At 51.9% G+C, this 23,676-nt stretch overlaps 10 protein-coding genes across 10 annotated transcripts; 5 read left to right on the top strand and 5 right to left on the bottom strand.

The window, feature by feature from the left end:
- Positions 1–1,751: 1,751 nt before the first annotated feature.
- AtWU_01199 (uncharacterized protein) lies at positions 1,752–2,993 on the top strand (the record flags this gene model as incomplete). Its single annotated transcript, XM_035496314.1, has 2 exons — positions 1,752–1,817; positions 1,869–2,993. 2 exons carry the CDS (start codon positions 1,752–1,754, stop codon positions 2,991–2,993), a joined length of 1,191 nt encoding a protein of 396 aa, XP_035352207.1.
- Positions 2,994–3,817: 824 nt separating this feature from the next.
- Positions 3,818–5,288, bottom strand: AtWU_01198 (haloalkane dehalogenase family protein; the record flags this gene model as incomplete). The annotated part of the gene is made up of 3 exons (XM_035496313.1): positions 3,818–4,478; positions 4,539–4,723; positions 4,776–5,288. 3 exons carry the CDS (start codon positions 5,286–5,288, stop codon positions 3,818–3,820), a joined length of 1,359 nt encoding a protein of 452 aa, XP_035352206.1.
- A 185-nt stretch (positions 5,289–5,473) lies between these two features.
- On the bottom strand, positions 5,474–7,319 carry AtWU_01197 (cytochrome P450; the record flags this gene model as incomplete). Its single annotated transcript, XM_035496312.1, has 5 exons — positions 5,474–5,606; positions 6,051–6,304; positions 6,354–6,478; positions 6,522–6,772; positions 6,820–7,319. 5 exons carry the CDS (start codon positions 7,317–7,319, stop codon positions 5,474–5,476), a joined length of 1,263 nt encoding a protein of 420 aa, XP_035352205.1.
- A 528-nt stretch (positions 7,320–7,847) lies between these two features.
- Positions 7,848–9,419, bottom strand: AtWU_01196 (uncharacterized protein; the record flags this gene model as incomplete). Its single annotated transcript, XM_035496311.1, has 1 exon — positions 7,848–9,419. The coding sequence occupies one exon, from the start codon at positions 9,417–9,419 to the stop codon at positions 7,848–7,850; it is 1,572 nt and encodes a 523-aa protein (XP_035352204.1).
- A 516-nt stretch (positions 9,420–9,935) lies between these two features.
- AtWU_01195 (ankyrin repeat domain-containing protein) lies at positions 9,936–10,859 on the top strand (the record flags this gene model as incomplete). The annotated part of the gene is made up of 2 exons (XM_035496310.1): positions 9,936–10,249; positions 10,304–10,859. The coding sequence occupies 2 exons, from the start codon at positions 9,936–9,938 to the stop codon at positions 10,857–10,859; spliced, it is 870 nt and encodes a 289-aa protein (XP_035352203.1).
- Positions 10,860–12,447: 1,588 nt separating this feature from the next.
- On the top strand, positions 12,448–13,674 carry AtWU_01194 (uncharacterized protein; the record flags this gene model as incomplete). Its single annotated transcript, XM_035496309.1, has 1 exon — positions 12,448–13,674. One exon carries the CDS (start codon positions 12,448–12,450, stop codon positions 13,672–13,674), a length of 1,227 nt encoding a protein of 408 aa, XP_035352202.1.
- An 861-nt stretch (positions 13,675–14,535) lies between these two features.
- AtWU_01193 (DUF1115 domain protein) lies at positions 14,536–15,414 on the bottom strand (the record flags this gene model as incomplete). Its single annotated transcript, XM_035496308.1, has 1 exon — positions 14,536–15,414. The coding sequence occupies one exon, from the start codon at positions 15,412–15,414 to the stop codon at positions 14,536–14,538; it is 879 nt and encodes a 292-aa protein (XP_035352201.1).
- A 518-nt stretch (positions 15,415–15,932) lies between these two features.
- AtWU_01192 (histidinol dehydrogenase family protein) lies at positions 15,933–17,456 on the bottom strand (the record flags this gene model as incomplete). Its single annotated transcript, XM_035496307.1, has 4 exons — positions 15,933–16,193; positions 16,269–16,968; positions 17,024–17,070; positions 17,139–17,456. 4 exons carry the CDS (start codon positions 17,454–17,456, stop codon positions 15,933–15,935), a joined length of 1,326 nt encoding a protein of 441 aa, XP_035352200.1.
- Positions 17,457–19,851: 2,395 nt separating this feature from the next.
- Positions 19,852–21,702, top strand: AtWU_01191 (catalase; the record flags this gene model as incomplete). Its single annotated transcript, XM_035496306.1, has 7 exons — positions 19,852–19,882; positions 19,944–20,073; positions 20,148–20,382; positions 20,436–20,528; positions 20,594–21,013; positions 21,081–21,165; positions 21,224–21,702. 7 exons carry the CDS (start codon positions 19,852–19,854, stop codon positions 21,700–21,702), a joined length of 1,473 nt encoding a protein of 490 aa, XP_035352199.1.
- A 200-nt stretch (positions 21,703–21,902) lies between these two features.
- AtWU_01190 (uncharacterized protein) lies at positions 21,903–23,451 on the top strand (the record flags this gene model as incomplete). Its single annotated transcript, XM_035496305.1, has 6 exons — positions 21,903–22,052; positions 22,112–22,412; positions 22,473–22,916; positions 22,969–23,075; positions 23,129–23,225; positions 23,282–23,451. The coding sequence occupies 6 exons, from the start codon at positions 21,903–21,905 to the stop codon at positions 23,449–23,451; spliced, it is 1,269 nt and encodes a 422-aa protein (XP_035352198.1).
- Between the last annotated feature and the right edge of the window lie 225 nt (positions 23,452–23,676).

The following is a 23,676-nucleotide window of genomic DNA, read 5'->3' as shown; positions in this document are numbered from 1 at the left end:
AGGACAAGCCAGTATACTAATGCATAATCTCATATTTTTCGGGATTCACCGAAACAGGTACAGACAGTGATACTCTTGAGGAAATCCTCCGCTTTGGTAGTTCTGCTTCACCAACCATCTAACTTTTTCCGTTGTCATTGCTAGCCGGAAAGTTGAAGGGCCCAGCTGCTCGAGACACGGCTATACGGTTCACTATAATGGAGAGGAATATATTTTGATATAACTTTGACAGCTTCGTTAACATGGGCTTGTATCAGGTGTGGTCTCCCGGTTCCTGAGTAGTCCCATGTTGGACAAGGCACGAGCCAGAAAATCCATGAACAGACAAGCGGCTTTTCCTTTTCCGTACTGAGATGACGCAGGATTATTTATTATTATAATAGGCATGCATGTGCTATCATTCATCTGAGCCTAAGCAAATGAACTATTTGTGTGGCAAAAGGCCGGGATTTGGGTGGCCTGTAGATCTTTCCTATTCAATGGTTCTGTGTGGTGGGTTGGTCGGCATCTGGACTTCCGTAACACCGACTACACATGTTAGCACATTCATGTTCCGGAGGTGCAGATCGAGGACCATGCCATTTGCCAATAGCCCTACTAACAAAATCATACTAGTCGAGCTCGTTGTGACTACTGATAGCCAGCACATCTCTGAGCTGCTCCGATGCTGTTAATTGCTTATTCCGAGGAGGTCCAATGTCGTGTCTTAGCCATGGAGCATCATGGGGACAAAAAATGACAATGAGGGTCACCAAAACAGTTCATATATGTTATATATACCTAGTTACATGTCATCCAGGAGAGTAACGTTGCCCTTTCTGGTCGTCGACAAGATATTGTTGGATAGGGAGGCCGGATTCAGTTGATGACGCCACATTACTACTGATTATGGAATCAGGTCAACATGTCCTTGTCGCACGATTGGCGTATTGCCGTAATCCAAATTAGTAGTATAAATGGCGCCATGTATGTATTGTTTTGTGTATTATCACACTTTGCCGCTAAAGACGAACGTGTATTTTCTTGGGCTGAACGCGGCCGAGAGGATCACCGGCTACCCGTGAGATTTTAGCTCATCTTAGTTCTCCTCGGCGGGTGTAAGATCCGGCAGAAACTAGTCCCCACTACTGGACATGCTACTTGCAGGTTAAGTTGAGAGCAATGATTGTCTTCTTCAGATTCAGTTGGTCTGAATTGCTTGTTTTCCTTGCTCATGCATGAGGTTGGCACGAATCAGGCAGTTCTTGATCCGTTGGCATTTCGAAGCCGAACCCCTCCCGGGGATCCCCTCTCGTTACCACAGTCGCTTCAGCACAGTCAACCCGGTCTTCTTCGCTCATCTAGCATCCAAGAGGATTATTGAATACGTAAGGCTCCGGACATGGCGCTTTACCCTGTCTTTCGAAATGCCGCGGAGTTCGGGCTATCTCCCGCCGCATGTGAGACCTACCCTTTGCCTAGCTATGGGGGGAGAGCTCTCGAATCATCGACCTGCCTGTTGAATGTAGAACAAGCTCTCTTGAACTGAGTGATATTGCTGTAGGTTGATCAACATGAGCTGAAGGATAGTTGCCTCGCACACATTACCCGATAGTGACATTGGTCACAAAGCAAAAGAAAAGGAATATCTCGATAGACACGAGGTATAAAAAACGAGCGATTCCTCTTCAAATCTAATATATCCATCACGAAATTACACCAGAAGCTCAAGTCCCACTTCCCAAAAAACTCCAGAAATCAAACGGTTCACTATGAAGACCTCTTTGGCCACTGCAGTTATTCTCTTTACTTCGGTGCTGGCAGCGCCTGTCCCCAAGGTAAGACCATGCATACTCAAATCTATGTGTAGTGACTGATTATAAAACAAGGGTAAGGCCAACAATGAAAATGCCAATGCGGATGTCGACATCCCCACTGGTCCCGGCCCCGTGTGCACCGATACCGAGATCTGTCCGTATGAGACCGGTAACAGTCAGTATGCCCGCCGTCAGGAGCCTATCCCTGACCACGCCTTGGAGTCTCTTATCGGTGGTGGTCTGGGCAGGAGAAGCGATGAGGCTATTCCTACTGATGCCATCATCTCGCTGGCTGGTGGTGGCCTCAAGCGACGTGGTGATGAGGATGTCCCAGCTGACGTTCTGGCCACCCTGCTTGGGCGCCGCCAGGAACCTATCCCTACCGATGCCATCATCTCGCTGGCTGGTGGTGGCCTGAAGCGACGTGGTGATGAGGATGTCCCAGCTGACGTTCTGGCCACCCTGCTTGGGCGCCGCCAGGAACCTATCCCTACTGATGCCATCATCTCGCTGGCTGGTGGTGGCCTGAAGCGACGTGGTGATGAGGATGTCCCAGCTGACGTTCTGGCCACCCTGCTTGGGCGCCGCCAGGAACCTATCCCTACTGATGCCATCATCTCGCTGGCTGGTGGTGGCCTGAAGCGACGTGGTGATGAGGATGTCCCAGCTGACGTTCTGGCCACCCTGCTTGGGCGCCGCCAGGAACCTATCCCTACTGATGCCATCATCTCGCTGGCTGGTGGTGGCCTGAAGCGACGTGGTGATGAGGATGTCCCAGCTGACGTTCTGGCCACCCTGCTTGGGCGCCGCCAGGAACCTATCCCTACTGATGCCATCATCTCGCTGGCTGGTGGTGGCCTGAAGCGACGTGGTGATGAGGATGTCCCAGCTGACGTTCTGGCCACCCTGCTTGGGCGCCGCCAGGAACCTATTCCCACTGATGCCATCATCTCACTCGCTGGTGGTGGCCTCAAGCGACGTGGTGATGAGGCTATTCCAACTGACGCCCTTGACTCGCTCAGCGGCGGGTGGATCAAGAAGCGTGGTGATGAGGCCATTCCTACTGACGCCATTATTTCCTTGGCAGGCGGTGGTCTCAAGCGGCGAGACGACGAGGCTATCCCTACTGATGCTATCATTTCGCTGGCTGGCGGTGGTCTGAAGAGAAGTGAGGGAGACGCTATGGAGTCGTACTAAATAAGCCATATGGTATTCAGGATGTCGTTGTACTCCCCAAAACATGCCCCTAGGTTTGAAATCTCTTGCTTTTATTCCCTTTTCCGAAGCATTCAACATGTGGAAAAGTTGGAAACAGGAAATTAGGGTGAAGTCAGTAGGGTGCACGAATGGTGTGTTTTTTATTGATGCAGTTGAGGGCATTGGGTTGTGTGAGCCGAGATACCTAGTCTGCTTTTCATTCATACTAAGGTGTTTCTTTCACGTGGAGACCTAGCTTGCCTCTGAACTCACAGTATTAAGGAATAATAGTCGAGCTGGAACATATACTTCACTTATCTGCTGTGGGACTTAAAATCTCTTATTTCCCGTGACATGTATCCCATATGCACACGAAATTAGCCACTGTTTCGCTGGACTAAGTCTGCCTTCTGTAGGACATGAAGGGCAGTGACTCAGTTGTCGCTCATTCAGCGGCTGTCTGACAGACTGGTGGCAAAATGGTTTGTTGATGGTGGTAAGCAAAGCGAGAATCCCAGGACCATTACGATACAATTCGCGATAGTCAACAAACTCGCGCTCGGATCACCACTCGGCCGATCGGAGAGGGATTCAATGCAGCACTATATTCGTAAACCGCGACACTATTTCAGTTTTCAATCCATCGGAGTATGTATCATCGAGTGACCTATGACATTGTTTCGCTTTTGGCGAATGGATGATCTGTGAATTCTGCCTCAATAGCACTCAATCTCCCTGCCTGCCAACTCGGTATTTTGCTTGCAATTGGATTGTCCCCTCGCTAGCAGAGCAGAACCTCTGATGACTATCTAGGTCATATTGTATCATTGGCTTGCAAGCTTTTCGATCAAGAGGGATATATCAGCCGCTTTCTCTTCCATGGGGTAGTGGCCTCCTCCAGAAAGCCATATGCCCTGTGGCGCCCATTCAACCATATGTGCCGGATGGATGCAATCGACGAGGATGTCCTTGTACAGCTTCAAGAGCGGGTCTTGCTCTCCGAACACCACCAAAACATCTGGGTTACCCTTTCCGAGGCACGCTCTCCAGCTCTGTCGGACCTCTTCCCCGCGCTTTGCCAGTCTGGCCTGTTGACTTAGGTTGTCAAAATGACGCGGTCCGCAGAGACCCTCCAACAATTTCCAGATCCGCGTCTGCCGGAGGCCATGTAAGGCAAAGCGCGGTGTAACCGGGACAATGTGCCCGAACCGGAAGACACTGGCCTTGGTGGCTACTGGGAGAGATCGATATGGCGCACTGTACCCATCGATCTCGAATTGCGACAAGTGTGGGGACATGAAACGCATCACTCCCCACTCAGGCATATAGCCGCCCAGGAGGCCCGTCGAAAGAAACCAGATGGCATAGAGTAAGCTGTAGTGAAGGTTCCATTCGTCCGGACGCGGTGGCAGAAAGGAGTTCAGGAGAAGGAGGCAAGTGCAGGCCATCTGAGGCAGCTGCGGGATTGCGCACAATGCGACGCACCTGGAGACAATGAGCCATGGACGGAGACAGCAAGAGATACTAGCGGGGTCAACGACGTACCCACCCCAGTCATGCGCGACGATGGTTGCATGGCGGAGATTGTGGACCTTGAACAACTGCATAAGCGTGTGAATATGTAGTTCAAAGGTAACCGATTCGGGATGGGTCGGCTTGTCACTGCGACCGTGCCCGAGCCAGTCGAGCGCATAGACTTCATGACCTTGGTCCAGCAGATGAGGAAGGATCTGCTGGGGTCAGCCATACTCTAATCTGAAGATCGATCTTTGATATCTATACATTTCTCCAAATATAGCTCCAGCTCGGATTCCCATGCAGGAAGATGATCGGGCGCCTGCGGCCTGCGGGACCGTCGAGTGTTGGTTTCTGATGCATGAAGCGGACAGTGGCTCCACAGATGGCCATCTCCACCATGCAATCAGCCCAGGGGAAGTCGGGCATCCATCCTGGTCCCTGAGGACGGAGTCGATACAAATTGGACTCGCTGAAGCGATATGTGCCTTGGCACTGGGCGATGGCCAGAGACTCACATTGACCCCGGTACTCTTCTGCCTCTCGGATAAGCCTTTTCCTCCCTTGACTGGAGAACAGGCTGAGGAAGTTCCGAACCACTGTGGGGATGATAGTGCATGACAGCTTCCCAAGATAGAGTGGCAAGAGACTGCCAAATAGAATGAGCCGACAAACGGTAAAGGACATAACGAATGTAGCGGCGTAGCCATAGGAGGTCATGAGAATGGTCAGCACTGCCTGTGCCAGGCTGCTGCCGACGTGCAGCGTGAGCAGCGACATGATGAAACAGTAATCATGCACGATCGTTTGCAAAATAAGAATCGGTGTTCATACTTTCTGCATCAGACTTATATTTCGGGAAGGGGGCGGGGTGGTCGGTCGGTCGAGGATGACGGAGGACTGACTTCATCCGTGAATGTATAATTCCATGTTATTATAGCCACGGGGGTCTCCCCCATCAGTACTTATCGTCCATCTTTGACTGCAGCGAGACTGTGTAGGGTCTTATCCCGGACAACGAGAGGCTGCTCTCTCCAGTCGCTGGGCCGGTCGGGAATGCGGAGAATCAGGCCGCGGTCGGCAATCCCTTGCCCTTGACTGGAGATAATAAGATATTATTAAGATTCCCTGCTTGTCCAACATCCAACAAAATTCATGATCCTCTGCCTTGTCTATCTCATTGATAAGCCTTATTCGTAATCTTATGCTGACTTGGCGGGCTGCTTTGTTTGTTTCTGCTCTGCTTTTCGGTCTTCTCGTACAAAACTAGTACTTTGTTTTTGCCCTTTTGCTTTTTCTATTCGGCGACCGGGCCGCATCTTTAAATCCAAACTCACAACAAGAAAGTTATAGTTTCAAGCTTACTTCATAGCCAACTTTATTCTTACTTTCCTCTAATTTAAGTTTTTCTGACTCATCTACCATGTTGTTAGACTGTGCTTCCACGCCACACCGTTAGACCATACCTTAACCTGTGCCCATCAGTCCTTTAACCGACAGTACCTCTTAACATCAACAGCAATCAATACTATATCCGTTTACCCCTCCACATCGTTGACAGACCCTACCACTTGATCCAAGTCCTCCGCCGCGATCTTAGGTCCCCGTTTGATGGCCTCCATCACCCAGTCACCGCGAGGCTTCAGCCGCATCCTTAGCTCCTTGGGCATCGTCATGAAACCCACGACAGTCATGGCCCATGGATCCATTTCTTCCCCTTCCACCGGCATAATATCAAACGCCCACAACAAGTTGGCTACCTGCAGAAAGGCCCCATCTGTAGCAATTCTCTTGCCCTGGCAGATGCGTCAACCCTGCCCAAACACGGGCAGCGGGAGGTCGGACCGTCGTTGAGCCTCTGCGTTGACGGGAAGAAGTCTCCATCCCACCTTGGATAGATGTGGCCAGAGCGAATGCAAGGTCCAGACCTGGTACCGCCGTGTACTTCTCGGCCGTTGCAAGGGCTTCCTCTGGGGTTCCAGCTGTCTGAGTCCCTCCCCCGATGAAATAGACGCGTGTAGAGGTCCAATTGGGTTGCGAAGAGCTCATCGGCGGCACGTTTCAGGGAGGTAGATTCAGGCAGTTGGCGCAAGGTTGGAATAAGATCTGGTAGGCTGGGATTAGCAGCTAGATGGGTCACTTGGGCCTGGATGCCGATAATTTCCTGCAGAAGTTCGTCTTCGGGGGGTGGAGGATTCGCAGGCCGTAATGTAACCCTAGAATAATACTTGACTGGGTGCGTTCCAGGTGGGGATAGATCGTTGCTGTGCTGATGGTCGCGCCATCAGGACATCCGTGGAGAGCATCAGACAGGTCACAGAGCAACTGTTTGTTCTCTAGTTCCGTTAACGGCTGATATCTCGGCGCCGCGAGGGCCCCAAGACTGGAGCTAGCAGTCTGTGAATGCAGCCTGAGGTGATCATCGTAGTCATGCATCAGAGTGAATCGAGACTGTCCGGGCTCTGCTCCGGTAATTATCTCCATCGTCGCCGAACGCGGCCGGTTGCTATACCACTGGCTGCGGCGACTTGACAATTCAGTGACCGCCTCGTAAGAGTTGAGTATCACGACTGGGGCGATCCCAAATAGCCTGGAAACGGTAATGGGCCCATTTCGCCGCGCCCAGTCGTCCCAGTTGGCGAGGGGCTTATCGATCGGAGAGCTATGAAGATCACCGATCAGCGGGAGCTTGAGAGGTGGCCGCGTCTCATCAGGTTCTGCTCGTCTGCTGGGCTGATGCTGGGTGATCATGTATAGCAGAGTCATCAGATCAATGCCGAAGACCACTACGATGGCTAGGTTGGCAATCATTCTGGCGGATATAGTACTGCGTAATATCAATCGCTCACGATATTCAGATAGCACAGATGACAGACACTGCACTGCTTTGGTCCCCGGCAGTTGTGCCGTGCATCGCCAAAGGGTCCGTGAGCCAAAACGAATGGAGGGAGTAATTGAAGGGCCTCTCCCCTTTGCCCTTCAGAACTTCAGGATGTCAACCAATGGAATCAGCACGGCGCACCGGCTGTCTTGGCGCGATCACATTTAGTCAGGATCTCTCCATCTCCACTCTTTCAAATGATTATCCCCTTTACATTTCGGAACTTTATCTCCTCTGCGACTGGAACAGATTTGAATATTTATGCACTGGATCATTAATGAAATAACATCTCAAGTATGTTATCATGTCAAGTGTGAAGGATGACTAATTTGACTACTACGATACTATGGTACAGATAGTCAACGTGGTACAATATGATCGGCTGGCTATATTTCGTGTTCAAACCCCCTCGGATGCCTCAACAGCATATCCAAGCACGTTGGAAAGCGTGGAAACGCTCAGAGCTTTGCTGTGGCAGTGGCCGGAGTGGCCGAAGACAACACAGAGCACGAATCCGACCGCTTCTGCGCACTGCCTTGCGAAGCTTCCCAGATGGGGCCACTGGCCTTGCCCCCATACCAGACCTGCCAGGTGGGACTCGCACAGCTGCCGTGATATTGGAAGAGAAATTTACCCTCACCATAGGTAATGTCGCTGCTCATGGCTTCATCGCTGTCATCTTTGGACTTGATTGTTTCGTAGTCATATTCCGTGGGTTCCGCTGACAAGCCCAGAACCGAGTTGACCTGCGCAGCGATGCGTTTCACTTGTTCCGGATACCGTGGAGCCTGTTTACCCGTCCGGGCTAAAGGGGTTCCAATGTAAACCTTGGTGTCGGGGCTCGAATACTTGGACGACCCAGTTAAGCGCTCGTCCTTGAGATTTGCATCGGAGGCCAGATAATCCAGGATCTTGGTCTTGAACGTCTCTTCATCCAAGACCGCTCGACCTTCCTTGACAACAACAAATCCCGGCTTTTGCCACAGATGGGCCTGATAGACGGCATATTTCGACACAACAACTATGACCGTACAGCCTCGGATATTGATCTGGCTGAAGTTGAACGGATCATCACCAAAACCTATAATTTCCGAGGTAGATTTCATGTTCGAAGTATCCTTTGCCAACAGCTTCCCCTTTCTCATCTCCGTTTGCATCCATTCCAAGTATGATGAGAGCCTACGTATGAGGCTCCTATGACCAGGACGCTTGGTGGAACCAAAAGAGGCATCGATATCATTGGACAAACAGCTGGAACAGTCCGTTCCACAGAGCACTTCGGTTGCGGACGCAGATGCAGACGATGAAGTGGAAGTCTGGGAGTGGGATGATTGCTTTGTGGTTGATGTGACCGTATACTTGGTAGCCTTGCTCGTTGAGGCGGAGTCTGAGTGGCCATGAGACTTGGTGGTGTGAGTACTGGTGACGCCGGTGGATTTTCCCTTCGTGGATGTACGTGTGGAAGTATGATGGTCCTCCTCGTTACTCGATGTTTTCGAGGTGAAATCGGCCGGCTTCGGGGTGGCAGGCTGCTCACTTTTCGAGGTCTCTTTTTCCTTGGTACTAGTAGTAGACTTCTGTTTCGTTGTTGTGGTAGTGGTAGCTTTGTGCGCCTTGGTCGTGGTAGTAGTCGAGATGGTCTCCTTCGTGGTGGTTTTGGTTGTCTTAGTGGTCTTCTTTTTCGTTTTCGTCTTCGTCTTGGTCTCTCTCGAGTGATGATTATGACCTCCTTTGCCATGACCACTGCTTCCCTTGTGGCTGCGAAGGTGCAGCTGATTGACATCCACTTCAGTTGAGGTCTCACCAACGTCCTCATCTTCCTTGCTGTTGCCATCGCCATTGTCAACCGCCACTGCCGGAGGTTCCGCCGCGTAGAAGAACGGGATGTTCTCCACAGCAGAAGTTACTGATGTTATAGTAGGAGCAGAGGCTCTCAGGGCGCTCCCATTTTGCTCGACTGAACCGGAGCCAGCAATAACTCCACTAGCCCACAGGGCAAGAAGCAAAGCCTGTTTCAAGCCAACCACCATTGTAGAGGAAAATTAGGAATGAATGACTGTGGTTGTTCAAAGGGCCACTGGCTGGAAGAATCAGCTTTTAATATTGTGATTTGGTGCCGTCTGTACGCGCGGGATTTTACACGCAGATACCACATTCAACTATGCGTTTCCTGCCCCCACGAGAGGCGTGCGAAATCGGTGGAGGGAGGACCTGGCGTCACACTTTGAGATGCAGCGTAGGAAGTGGACCACAAAGTCCTTCATTATACTGACTGGCCACTCGACCAGCGACATGGCCTACATTGCTCTTTGGCCCCCAGAAGCATGCTTAACTACATCGAGCCTGGAAACTTTGCTCACCATGCCGAAAGGTCGATGACTGTAGCTGCTGCAGCCTCCACGCCTAGCTTCTCCACCGCAACATCCACCGCCCCCCGGGCCTTCATCGGCCGCCGCGCACGGATTTGACAAACCCAACAAAACCTCACTCCCTCACCATCCTCACCATCATTCCAAAAATCAGTTCCTTTTGTTCAATCACGCACAATGTCACTTCCATTTCAAGTGCTGGAGGAGGCTAATCAGCCCTTCCTGGAGAGCTGCCGTCACGGTGACTTGGCCCAAGTTAAGAAGAATCAGGAGGCCAAGGCTCTAGACCGAGAGGTTCTGACCATGGGCTTGAGGGAAGCTGCCCAGGGCGATCACATCGACACTATGCGCCATCTACTAAACGCTGGCGCCAAGCCCCAGTCTCCCAGCGTCGTGGATGAAGTACACTCAGCTGAGGCAGTCAAGGCCTTGCTAGACCACGGTCTCACTTTTGAGACTCAGCTACATCCCCTTAATACAGTGCCACTTGTGTGGGTATCCTTTGCTTGCCTGTTGGTGATCACATGGACTAACCAAAAGAACAGACACATTGTGAAGAAGAACGACCAACGGCTCGTTCACTGGTGCCTTGAACAAGGTGCCGACCCCACCTTCGGCTGCCCGAATGCCCAGTCATTCAATGACCTTGAGAAGCCAGATCGGTCCCCTACGAAGGGCTCAGGGGCAGTCCTTGGTATGGCGTCCCGTCGAAGTAGCCCATTGATTGTTGACCTCCTTCTTGAACACGGTGCCAATATCCGCACCAGTAATGTGTTACATTATGCTGCATGTAGGAAGGATGGACGAGCCATACCAATCATGGAGCACCTGCTACAGCGTGGGGCCGACGTGAATGAATTCGGCTATCCTGCATTCCTACATTTCGGCGGCACTCCCCTTCATGCGGCCAGCTACCAAGGAAATCTCCCGGCAGTGAACTGGCTCCTGGAGCATGGTGCAAACCCCGGCGTGGAAGACGCCCAAGGTAGTAAGCCGCTTGATCTGGCAGCTTTAGAAGAGGAAGACGAAATATGTGATGTTCTCTATGAATGGACGCGTTTAGGCCACACCGGCAAGGCTGACTGCGGTAGTTCGGATTAGCCAAAAGCGAAACAGTTCCAGGGAATGACAGGGTCACCCCTTATTGGCTTAGGGTCTGTGGGAGACAAGGAACAAAGGACCAATTTCCCCCTGCTCATGTGCGCATCGCTGTATCTACTTCTTATGCATCCCCATTCAACACCTTCAGCGCCGATATTGGAACGCAGTGACGGCGTTTAGGTACCACAATATCACAAATGACTTCGATTTTCCAGTAGCTCGGCTTACTCCTACTCGATTGTCTGTACTTAGGTTCTTCCCGTGCTGCTACAAAATGTACGTGAGATACTAGTGCTGAATAAGGAATCCTCCTAAGGACATGAACTGTAGCTAAGCAGCACTCAGATTCTCTAGCCTCGTTCGGCCGGAACGTGGATATATTTGCAACCACTAGTACACTTTCGCGTCTGCCTGGAGTTAGTGCTGACTTCAGCCCCGCAATCAAGCTTTCTCAGCCCTGCCAGCCGACTCGCTCGACCTTCTGCTTCGGGTGAAGGGTTCCTTGATGATCACATTTCTAGCCTGGAGATTAGCCGACTGGACAAATCAGGTTGTGGTTGATACCGCCCCCATGTTGCATTACCCACCACGCTTCACTGGGATGAACCAGGCCAGCGACAATGCTGGAACAGCAACTCCACGTTTGTTCGGGATAAGTTTAGTGTCACAAGTAAATTATTTATGCATATGTTCTGCTGGGTGGGGTCTAAGTTAGACAAACCTGGAACTTGTGGGCGTTGCTGCAATCACTCACCATGACCCACGGAGGAGAAGTTAGGTCAACTACGGGGCATAGCTCCATCGTTATCAAAAGGATGCTGGTATGAGTTACATACAAATAGTATGAACGCTCTTGCATCCTTACCAGTGACATTGGAGTAAATTGCATCCATTTTGTGGTATACCATCACTGTCATTGTCATGCCGGGGTCTTGCCATGACACCCCATGTGAGTAATGCAGTCTCTCTTACCTACCAATATCGCCCTTACATGACATGAAGATGGCGAGCTCTAGGCTAACAATGTTCTTCATAGATCTTATAGTATCGACCGATAGTGATCAATTAAAATACAATTTGTCGGGACGGCAGTCTAGGATATCACGTGTCAGGATCGTTGAGTTGCGCTGCTGCCTGAGGCCACAATATCATTGTCTGGGTGAAACAAGCCAGCGATTGATGGTTATGCCCATCTCTTGCTGGGGGCCCATCACTTTATTAAATAACTGATAGTGATGCTGGATACATTTTAGCTGGTAGAGGGTTGCTTATGAAGTGCTAGCAGGCTGAATGCTAAACCACATAGTATGTTAAGAAACCAGAAGTGTCGCTACACACCTCTAGTGTCACTTTTTCCCTGGGTCTTTTGCTGATATCATAGTGGTATTAACGATTCCCACGCGATGATGATGCTTTTCTCTTCTGGGTGTGGGGTCAAGGTAGATGGTGGTTGCGACGCTTCAATGATCGCCGTGTGCCTCCAAGGTACTTCCAAGGACCCTGTTGCATCCATCTCGCTCCCTTTAAAGCATACGCGACTGCGCCTGGCCGTGGCCCTTTCTCCTTGTACCCCAAAAGAATGAACGCAATGTTAGAGTCTATTTCAGAGCAGATGATGTGCAAGCCTTCCCGTTTATCTACTCTTCCGTTGGAGATGATTGAGAGGATTTGCCACGAGCTTGCAACGCAAGATTTGGCCGCGCTCCGAGGGACTTGCCGTGCCGCTCATCACCTCACCAACCGGTGTTTTGCGCAACGGTACGCGGAGTACTACACAGACTTCTCCGCACACTCTTTAAACCACTTGCATGCACTGGCTGAGAACCAGCTGATACGAGGTTATATTCAACACCTGGTAATCCTGAGTCCGGAGCCGAGACTGGGGGAGAACATGGACTGGCACTGGACGGCTGCTGGCCACCTCCGATGTCCCCTAGACATGCCCTTGATCCGGCGGCTGCGGGATGATCTGACACAGAAATTGGTGAACTGCCGATCTTTTATCCTATCGCCCATTCTGTCACAACCCCAAAGTAAGGCGGACCTCCACGACAGCCCGACCTTCAATCCTGACGATGTCGCATGCATCCTCCTTGACCTCATCGCGGACGCCTCTCTTCCGGTTAAGCTCTTTTGGTATGGCAAGGGCATGAATTACACCTCCAAAGTCATGGACATTGCACGTCTCCCAAAGTCACTCTATAGCAATGCCGCCTTCCAGACGGGCTGGAAGTCCTTGGACAACCTGCACCTAGAGCAGGAACTGACCCCCCAGAACTATACTTTCGTGATGGACATGATTCTCAGTGCGACTGGTCTCCGCAAACTACATCTTGGCCTCGGATACACCGATCTCGCCGTTGAGTTCTTTTCACAACTCAGTGCGTCCATTGCAGCTCTAGATCACCTGGAACGAATCAGTATCTGGGGAACTGCGATGCAAGCTGAAGATCTCGTTCGCCTCCTCTGTAACTCGCGAACAAATCTGAAGAAGCTTAGTCTGCGGTCAGTGACGAGCTTGACGCCGCAGTGGCTAACGTACCTCTGTCAGCATCGTGACCTATTTCCATGTCTGACTACCATTGACTTGAGCATGATCCATGGGCCTTCTGGTATGTTGTCTTTCACGCCAATGCAGAACTTGCCTCCGGAGCAGAAGAACATGTTCGAACTTGAGCGTTGTGTCTACGAGGATCTCCCAGACACAGGTGGAAAGGCAGGCGATATAGTCGGTATTTCCTACAGTGGTTCGGATATTCGGACGGCATTGGAAGCGCTGCTAGAGGTGTGTAGCGAGCCTGCTGGTCATCAATGAGGAATGATGGTGGTGTTGTGGCGACGGGGTATATGCATACAAGGATACCCGAAGTGGATTTTTTTTGTTCAATTTTCATGCACTGCTTTATTCAAGATGCCATGTCATATATATGAGGACTGAAATAATATACACATACGCCTAGAGTTGCTTTGGGGTCAAGACAGGAAATATTGGTGTCTGAAATGCTCCCAGACGATTGATAGCATCATTATTGGTTACCTGCGCTAGGGATACATTTCCTTTTCCAGGTGATTCTTGAGTGCGGAACACCACGAATAGCGGCATAATAGCATATGGTAGATAGTTTTCCATGAGATAATCCAGTCAATTCAATTTGTCTACTTCGCTGTGGAACGTCTCCAACAGATACAGCATCGTTTTCGAGCAACATTTGGAGACTGCGGATGACGGTGCAGGGCAAGCCACGCTTCCGACACCGGGCGGCACGGAATGTGCCGATGATTCATCTAAAAATTCATCTATGCCATTACGGACAGAATGCTTTTCTTAATGGTTGGAAGTCAATGCGAAGATGAAAGGCCAGGATAGTAACGATGGTATACCATCTGCTTGCGGCATGCCACGCAGGCCGTGATGCGACGGGTCCCCGAAGGGCTCCTCGTCAGCGGCGGGAGAGGGCCGAGGCATGTCCATAATGCCATACAGCTGTAGAGATAGTAGAATGAAAACGATATCAATTGCAGCTGACATTATTATCGCGTTTACTGGACAATACTTTCGGCTTTCAGGTCCGAGGAGGCGTATCGCACAACGGCGGCCTGCTGGCTGCTTACACAGAGACGCACGACACTGGAGATAGCTAAATAAGTAGTCGTAATTACATTCATAGTTTGATGTCTAAAAGATCACCTGTTCAAAGGCATGCTGCAATCCGCGGGCCTGTAGCCACGCCTCCAGGGCCTGCATATCCCCCCGGTTGGCTCGCTGCCCGCTGCGTTCTCCCAGGGAATCCGTGATCTCCTCCATCCCCTCAAATACCCGCTGCACCCCTTCCGTCTCGCGAAATCGTTCGCTGACCTTTTTCTGATGACTGGGAATATCCCCCCAGGAATGCGTTTTGATGAAGCTCATGTACGCATCTATATTCTGCGATGTCCCCTCCAGGCACAACACGCCTGGTTTGCCCGCCAACACAAATCCAGTGAGCCCATAACCTGCCGCGTGATGCACCAGGTCATCCCGCTTCTTGCGCGTAGATAGGGAAGGAAAGTAAAACCAAACCCGCACCAGAGGCCCTGACCCTGACTGACTCGGTGGGAGATCCACCGGCTCTGTTGGCTGGGCTTCCAAGAACCGCGTCGCTTCCTCACGAATATGGTCCAAGGCCGTAAAGACGTCGTCCTGCGGCATCGTAGCGGCCAGCGCAGCGACCTCGGCCTTGGACATCCAGTCTGGTTGGCGCAGTGTATACTTCGCCGGGGGTGGCTGATCTAGTGCAGGGCCATCATGGTACAAGGGAATGGAGACATTGACCTGGATTGTCTTCCCGCTGTCCTCCAGCGGCAAACACACTCCCAGCAAGAGGCTGGCAGGTATTCCCATCGGCACGGTCGATGGATCTTGACACCAGTCCCGTAGTTGATCCACACATTGCGATGTAGATTCGGGCAAGTCCAGCTCGCCCGGTCCCGGAAACATAGCCGTGAGAAGATCAATGATAGCCAGCTGGGACTCTATCATATCCGCGGGTAGGAGAGACGATCGTTGTGCCGCCATCGTTGGAGCGATTTCCCACGGCGGTGCTCTCCAAGGGGCGTTATTGGGGGTGTGATACTTGAAAAGAATTGTTTGCGCAGCACATTCAATTCCCAAAGTATGGTGTATTATTCATGTATCTTGTAGACGGATTCCCTCTCTTGGACCTCTCTGTTCACGTTCAGCGATGGTGCGTTTTTCGATGGATCGCCGGTGCCGGCCATCAAAACTGGGGCAAGAAATGGGGGTCGGCGATTGGCTCTCTCGCGCCGAGTTTCGGGGATACATAACTACACAACATGACTAATCATGCTTCCCAATCAGTCACTTTGTCGATTATTGTGAGCACTACTATTGTGTAAGTGCATCCTAGAGTCACGGCTCCTAGATGAATCTTTGAATGATCATGCTCAAAATAGTTTTCTCACACTATTGTTCCCAGTTTGCTTATCTGACGTTAACTATCTACGTGATCACCCTTCAAGAGGGCCAGTGTACGACGACGGTCCTTGGCCATCAAGGGTACCCACCAGCATCTCTCACAAGTTGGCTTGATCAGATGAGGCAATCCAGTCATACTTATCCCCCAGGTACTTCTGGGCCCGTAGATCTCCCGAGCGTGCATGGCCCTCAAACTGTTCCGCCCTTGCAGCTCGACCACACAGCCGACCCAGCTCCCCACTGGCGGTGCTACTAGTCACTTCCTGGTAAGTCACCGTGCGCAGATACTTGCCCACCCAAAGACCTCCTGTATACCGCGCTGCCTTTTTGGTGGGTAGGACATGGTTCGTTCCGATAACCTGTTTGAAAAATAGCATACGTTAGAAGCAGCCTTCCAAATTTCCATGTAAGCTTTCCTATGGCGGAATCCAGACCTTATCGCCATACGACACGCATGTCTTTTCCCCCAAGAAAAGCGCTCCATACGCTGTCATCTTCTCTAGTGCCTCACGAGGCCGCTTGGTGAAGATCTGCACATGTTCACTTGCATACTCATCCGCCAGTCGCCACGCCTCGTCAAGGGAGTCCACCAGGATGGCTTCCCCGAACCGGTCCCACGATGTGCCCGCCAGCTCGCGCGTGGATAGATTCGGAAGCAGCTGGTTGATGATGTCGATGGCTGCCCGTCCCACGCGCTCCGAGGTCGTTATGAGCACAGCCGGCGAATCCGGCCCATGTTCAGCTTGTGACAGAAGGTCGGTCGCTACCGTGAATGGATCGGCCGTCTCATCGGCGACGATCAGAATCTCCGTCGGGCCTGCGAAGAGGTCGATGCCCACCTCGCCAAACAACTGCCGCTTCCCCTCCGCGACAAATGCATTTCCCGGTCCCGCGAGGAAGTCCACTTTTCGGATGGTGTCTGTGCCCACCGCCATCGCCGCGATCGCCTGAACGCCGCCAAGCAGATGAATTTCATCGGCTCCAGCCAGATGCATCGCGGCCACCGTGGCATGAGGAATCTGGCCGGCAATTGGGGGAGTACAGCCAACCACATAAGGCACACCAGCCACCTTGGCCGTCAGAATCGTCATGTGGGCGGATGCTAGCAGCGGGTAGCGTCCTCCGGGGATGTACCTGGTGTCATCGATAAGTATGGGGTTCAACAATTAGAAGTTGGGTTATCACGTACGCTCCAACGCTGTTGATGGGAAGGTTTTTCTGGCCCAGGTGCACTCCCTTGAACTGGTCAGTGGCGCTTCACAGGCATATGTTTCATTTAGTTTTCACACGCTGGATAGGCTTACCGGCTGGATCTCATACTCAAAATCGCGAATAGAGTCTCGCTGGGCCTGCGCAAAGGCCCGAACGTTCTTCTGCACCTCCTTGATGTCGGCAATCGTTTGGGGCGAACAGGCCGCCAGGGCAGCATCTATATCATTCTGGGAGAGCTTGAACGAGGCTGGCGACCAGCGGTCAAATTTCTCCGAGTACTGGCGGACTGCTGCATCTCCATTGGCACGAACGTCGTCGATTACCCCCTTTACAACGCTACTCACGTCCACCTGAGGTGTCGCAGCTGAGTTCGGGGGTTGAGACTTGCTTTTCAAGTATCGGACCGTCATGTTGAAGTCGAATTAACTATTTGATCAAGGTAATCAAGAATATGGAGAGAGACCTACAACTACCATCGGACAATGGCTTGCTTATATGATGAATAGCTACGGTAAGTAATGTTCATACAACTCTATCGGCTCCACTCGGCGGTCCGCAACAGCCTTCGGAAGTCGGCCAGAAGTCCGAGTATAGGTCAGTGCATTACCATCACAAACTGAGCAATTGACGAATGGGTGTGATATGAGGAGGAGTAAGGCCGTCGGACTCAGCCGGAGGGCCTGATGATTCATGTAATGGCACACGCTTCCGAATTTCTTTTGCGTTTGGTGGTACTCTCACAGATAGTCCGTCACAGAATCCGCGTTCTAAAGGCTTCTTCCACCGCGATCTATTTTTGAGGACTACTAACCCATATCGTCTCTTAAGAAGTCTGTTGCCCCTTCCCCACTCATATTGGCATAGATCGCCCCTCTTGGTGATCCTTGTTTCCTTCCCCGTGGGGTGGAGCCGAGGTCCTTCGGCACAGAAGGTACAGCCTTCACTATTTGAGGCGGAACATCAACCCGACATCATTGTGAAGGTTGCTGAACACGATTCCTATGTGTTTCATCCATTCTGGACAATGGGAGGAAAAGGCACTATTTTCAATTCACGTCACGTGATCTTTGAAGTAGGTAATTTTGCATCAACTACAGTTAGCCTGTTGATGCCAATGATGATCCTTTGCGACAAGACATCCTATAATGCCACTTGGCTGTGACATTTGACACGAGCATATGTGCATCTCTATCGTACAAATTACCGGATGAAGCCGTTCTGCTTGTGGGTGATTTTTCTGTTTCAGATAGCTTTATGCCAAGGGTGTGACATACAAGCATCCTCATTTCATTGACTACAAGCTTCCGTAAAGTTGGGTGAGGGAAATTACGCAAGTATACCACTCAAAGTACCGCTCTATCTCAGCATCAAATGGTGCTCATCAACATTTTCACAGTGACTCCATAGGCACGCCGATTTGCATGGCGTGGCGAATATAAATAGAGAAGATGAGTTAATCTGCTACCATAGTCTAACCTTGGCATGCTCCACATTTTAGACTAGTTACATGACTTCATGGGTTACAGAAGCATGATCGGCATTCCCCAAATGTGTCAGGCACGGGTCACTTTCGACCTGTCGTGAATCCCGGGGTAACACTTTTCTCCATGTACACGACACCTTCGCATCGTCTTTTAACATGCATCGTCATACTGGCCATAACCACAATTTCCCATTGATCTTACCAGGGTGCTCTAGCCGGCATCATGCTGCTAAGCTTGCCAGAAAGGGCAGGCTAGGCGGTTTATGAGAAGGCCTCGGCCTTACCTAGGGCTCACACACCGCTGACCCTTCCATGACTTTGTGACCATGTCCAACGTGTTAAAGTTGATATAGAGAAGATCGTTGCCGGTCACACTCTCTGCTATGCTGACATCGCCCGATGCCCGATATTATGACGCATCGATCTGAGTTATGCCATTTTCCCTAAATCTTATAATTTGCTCGAAGGGGAACAGATACTGATGAACAATGAGCTGTCTCCGCAATATGTGAAGCGAATGTGGCCGGTAATTGCAACCAATAGCAGTACTTCTGCTATAATTATAAGCCAATCGTTCAACTCGTGAGGTAGTGAACATATATCTTGGACTCTGTTTTTTAAACTTCAGGGGCTGTCCGCATGCAAACTACTGAGTTCGGTGGATACTGCTAGTGATCTTTGCCTATCATATAAGAGATATGACACGAATATCTCAAATCACATTAAGCTGTCTGGCTTGTCCACTGTATCTCGAATACCTTATCTTCCCGTTTCCCTATCTTCCGCTGATTATTTCTCGGCAGTTCCTCGGATGGGAGCCGGGCACGTGCTTGATGACCGTCATGTGACTACAGAAGAGGCTCCGGCTCACCGACCAATCGGAGGGGCGGGAAAGCAAACTTACGCAAAAGAAACCCCTCACGGGCCGACGAACCCCTCACCCCTCATGAGGGGACAAGCCCTAAACTGGTTAAACTTGGCCCGAGTTATCTAATTTATACTGTTAGCAGTTAGATCTGGCCCAGCGGGTGTCGAGCTGTCACCAACCGTCGGGTCCTAGATACGGCCTCATCCACTTTTGGCGCTAAAGGGCGGCCGGGAGGGAAAATTTTTATCTTGGGGGCTTTTCAGCGTCAGGATGTTTCTTTTTATTTCTGTCTTCAGTGACTCTTTTCTTCCTCTTCTCGTGTGCACCGTAAACCCCATCCCTCAGAGCCGGCTCTGTGGACATCTTCCTTGACCCCCTTTGGATCCTCCTCGCGGATAGCTTTACTAGCGCATCCTCCCTTATTCCCGGAAACTTTAATCTCACGTCCATCATCATGTCCAAGCCCGTCTACACCCTTGCCGAGGGTAGGTGACACGTATCCTTTCTCTCATCTGTCCAATGTCTCCTCTAACGATGTGCCTCCAGGTCAACCCCTGCCCAACCCCTCCGTCAGCACCACCCTGCCGACCTTTGGCGGCGGTGCCATCACCACCTTGGGTGATACCTTGCTGATCGAGACGTTGACCCATTTCAACCGGGAGCGGATTCCGGAGAGGTACGGCCGCCCTTCCGGCTGACCCACCGCTCATCGGCACTTTCGTCCACTAACCTCGTCAATTCATTCAACAGAGTTGTTCACGCCAAGGGTAATGGTGCCTGGGGTGAATTCCGCGTCACCAAGGACATCTCCCACCTCACCCACGCCAAGTTCCTCAACGGAGTTGGCAAGACCACCAAGGTGCTTTTCCGCGCCAGTACCACCGGTGGTGAGAAGGGTAGCGCAGATACCGTGCGTGATGTGCACGGCTTCTCCGTCAAGTTCTTCACCGAGGAGGGCAACCACGACATTGTCGGCAACCATGTGGTAAGTTGACTCGTTTCTCGTGGACCTCTGAGACATCGTCTCACCTGTAGTAGCCCGTCTTCTTCGTTCGTGACCCCGTTCGCTTCCCCTCCCTGAACCGGAGTCACAAGAGGCACCCTACCACCGGTCTTCCCGACATGAACATGGTAAGTTCAACCTCTTTAGACCACCATCCTGATTTGTCGACCTTGCCGATTAACTGGGTATCTAGTACTGGGATTTCCACAGCAACCAGCCTGAGAGTGTCCACACCCTGATGCACGTCTTCGGCTCCCGCGGTCTGCCCCAGTCCGCACGCCGCATGACCGGCTTCGGTATTCACACCTTCAAGCTGGTGGGTCACGACGGCAAATTCCGCTACTGCAAGTTCCACTTCAGACCTGTGCTGGGCTCCCACAACTTCACCCCCGAGGAGGCCACTCGCATGGCTGGTGTCAACCCCGACTTCCACAACGAGGACCTCTTCCAGGCCATCCTGCGCGGTGACTACCCCAAGTGGAAGTTCTACATCCAGGTGATGGAGCCCGAGCAGGCTGAGAGCTACGGCCGCGCCGTCTTTGATATCACCAAGGTGTGGCCGCACAAGGACTTCCCTCTGATCGAGGTCGGCGAGATGACTCTGAACCGCAACGTAAGTAGTGTTCTGAGCACAGTCCTACTTTTCTCATAGTGCTGCCGTGCTAATGATGACCAATCAGCCCGAGAACTTCTTCGCCGAGATCGAGCAGGCCGCTTTCTCGCCCTCCAACCTGGTGCCGGGTATCGCCGTGACCCCTGATCCTAGTAAGCTTTCCTCCATCAGTTCGTGTATTAGATGCGGAGTTGAACTAACCCACTGTAGTGCTCCAAGCACGTATGTTCGCCTACCCCGATGCCCAGCGCTACCGTCTGGGAGTCAACTACACGCAGCTGCCGCCCAACCGGGCCATCTGCCCCGTGTATGCGCCCTACGAGCGTGACGGTCTGGCCACCATGGGCCGCAACTACGGTGGCGACCCGAACTACATCAAGAGCACCCTGACCCCTGGCGTGTTCAGCCAGTCGGTGCAGGAGGTGCGCCACCACGAGTGGCTGCGCTCCGGCGCGGTGCTGGGTCTCAACGAGATCCCCGTTGACGACGAGGACTTTGTGCAGCCCCGTGCCTTGTGGAACAACGTGTTCGATGAGGCGGAGCGCAGCCTCTGGGTGAACAACGTGGCGGAAGCCTTGGAGGGAGTGGTGCCGGAGATCCAGAAGGCCACGATTGCCATGTTCAGCCGGGTGGAGCCACAGATCGGCCAGAGATTGGAGGCTAAGCTGAAGAGCTCTTCCCGGTTGTGAATGGACAGCGGGAGCTTATAGACCATAGATACATAACGATAGACGATAGACAATATAGAGAGTGGTTCAAACAAGAGATGGTCCCTGAAATGTCAACCTGGTGGGGGGAATCATGGTCCCGTGACCTCACCCCGCATAACCCCGCCAGTTACCCTTTGCGATCTGACCAGGATCAACGGCTTACTACAGAGCACTCAGCCATGGCGGTGCAAAGTCTACTAGATTCTAACCGATATAATGCCAGCCTGATGGACAATTCTCCACATCCAGCAGAACCGTCGATATGGTCCGATCGGGCCGTGCAGGAGGCATGCCTAATGCGATACTTCGTTGAGGAGCTGGCCCCATGGGTAAGGTCTATTCCCTCAACCCTCAATAGCAACAGGACCCCTGAAAATGTTGAATGCAGTTCGATTCCTGCGATGCTGGTAAACATTTTGCCCTTGTAATGCCCGATCGCGCGGCCCAGTGTCCAGCCTTGCTCTACGCTGTCTACTCGGCAGCTGCACGACACCTCGGCCGCTGGCAATCCACAGGGACCCGCCCGGTCGCCTTTGCGGGGAGACATCTCCCCAATCTTGGGGATGGAATGGCCCTCAATTACCAGTCTCTCTGCATTTCCCATCTGATGTCAGCAGATGACATGGAAATTCATAATGTGGACCTCCTGGCCGCGTCCGTCATCCTGCGTTTCTACGAGGAATTTGACGGTTAGTCGGTTCGTTCACCTGCATTTCTATGTCTGAATTGCTAACAAGCACGAGCCACAGCGGCCCTGGCTGGCGTTGACGGGAAAACCCATCTGCGTGGCACCCAAGTGTTCCTCAACACTCAGGGCCACGTTGCATTGCGCTGTGGCGGACTCCAACTAGCGGCCTTTTGGGTTGGCATCCGACAAGAGTTCCACAAGGCCTTCCTCGAACAGCGTGTCGCCGAGCTCGATCTGAGCTGCTGTGACGGGTCTGTCTATCGACAGTTGGATTCTACAGACGATCCCACCTGGGCGAATCGAGTGGTGCTGCACTGTGTCGATGTGCTCCGGTATTGCTATGGCGAGGAAGGTCAGATTCGGTCGCAATATGAGGAACTGTGTGCCTACAACCAGCAATGGCAAGCTCGGACTCCATCTACCTTCGACCCTTTGTATTGTCCACCTCCGAACACTGCCAAGGGGGGGATATTTCCCGTTCTGTGGTATTTGGATGACTGCATCGGTGAGGGGTAGACTTCAAAGGTCAGAGGTATCGACACTGACGACGCTTACAGTCACGGGCATTCAACATTGGCACCTTGCACGTCTTCTCCTGGCCGTATTTGACCCTACAGTGCCCCGCCTTGGGCCTGGTCGCAAGGCAGCCATCGCACGAAGAGAGGTATTGCATGTACAACTTCGCTGGTTGTCGAGTCTGATCGCTAACTGCGATAGGCTGAGGTCAAGCACCATGTGTTCAGTCTTTGTGGGATAGCCATCTCTAACAAAACCGCTCCAGCACTCGTTTCCGCCTGCATGGGAGTATCCATGTGTATGCTGTCTTTTCTTCATGGCAAAGAGATTCTCTGACTGACTAATAAATACCAGGTGGTGATCGCATGACCGATAGACGGGAGCAAGAGGCCCTGTTCGATATCTTGCTCAAGACCGAGCAGATCCATGGACTAACTACCACCCATGCACAGAATTCTCTCCGGGCGGCCTGGGAATGGGATACTACAGTCTCGCAAGTGCCATCCTTTAATCCCAACATCTGACAGGGTTCTTCGTGCGGGAATTGCTCTTGATTCCCAGAAACGCACACCTATGGTTGCGTCGTCACAATCGGGTGATTGTAAACTGTAAATCAGCTCTGTTGCACCTGTAGAAACCTTAAGAGCCTCTACCCCACCCAATAACCCTACACTGGTGTGCAGGATAGCTGCAGGTCGACTCCATGATACTGCGCCGATGATCTGCTGTCAATATCGTCTCTGTGGCCT

The sequence above is a fragment of the Aspergillus tubingensis genome, assembly GCF_013340325.1.
Source record: "Aspergillus tubingensis WU-2223L DNA, scaffold_2, whole genome shotgun sequence".
Classification (NCBI taxonomy): Eukaryota; Fungi; Ascomycota; class Eurotiomycetes; order Eurotiales; family Aspergillaceae; genus Aspergillus; species Aspergillus tubingensis.
This window is presented reverse-complemented; position numbering and strand designations above follow the sequence as displayed.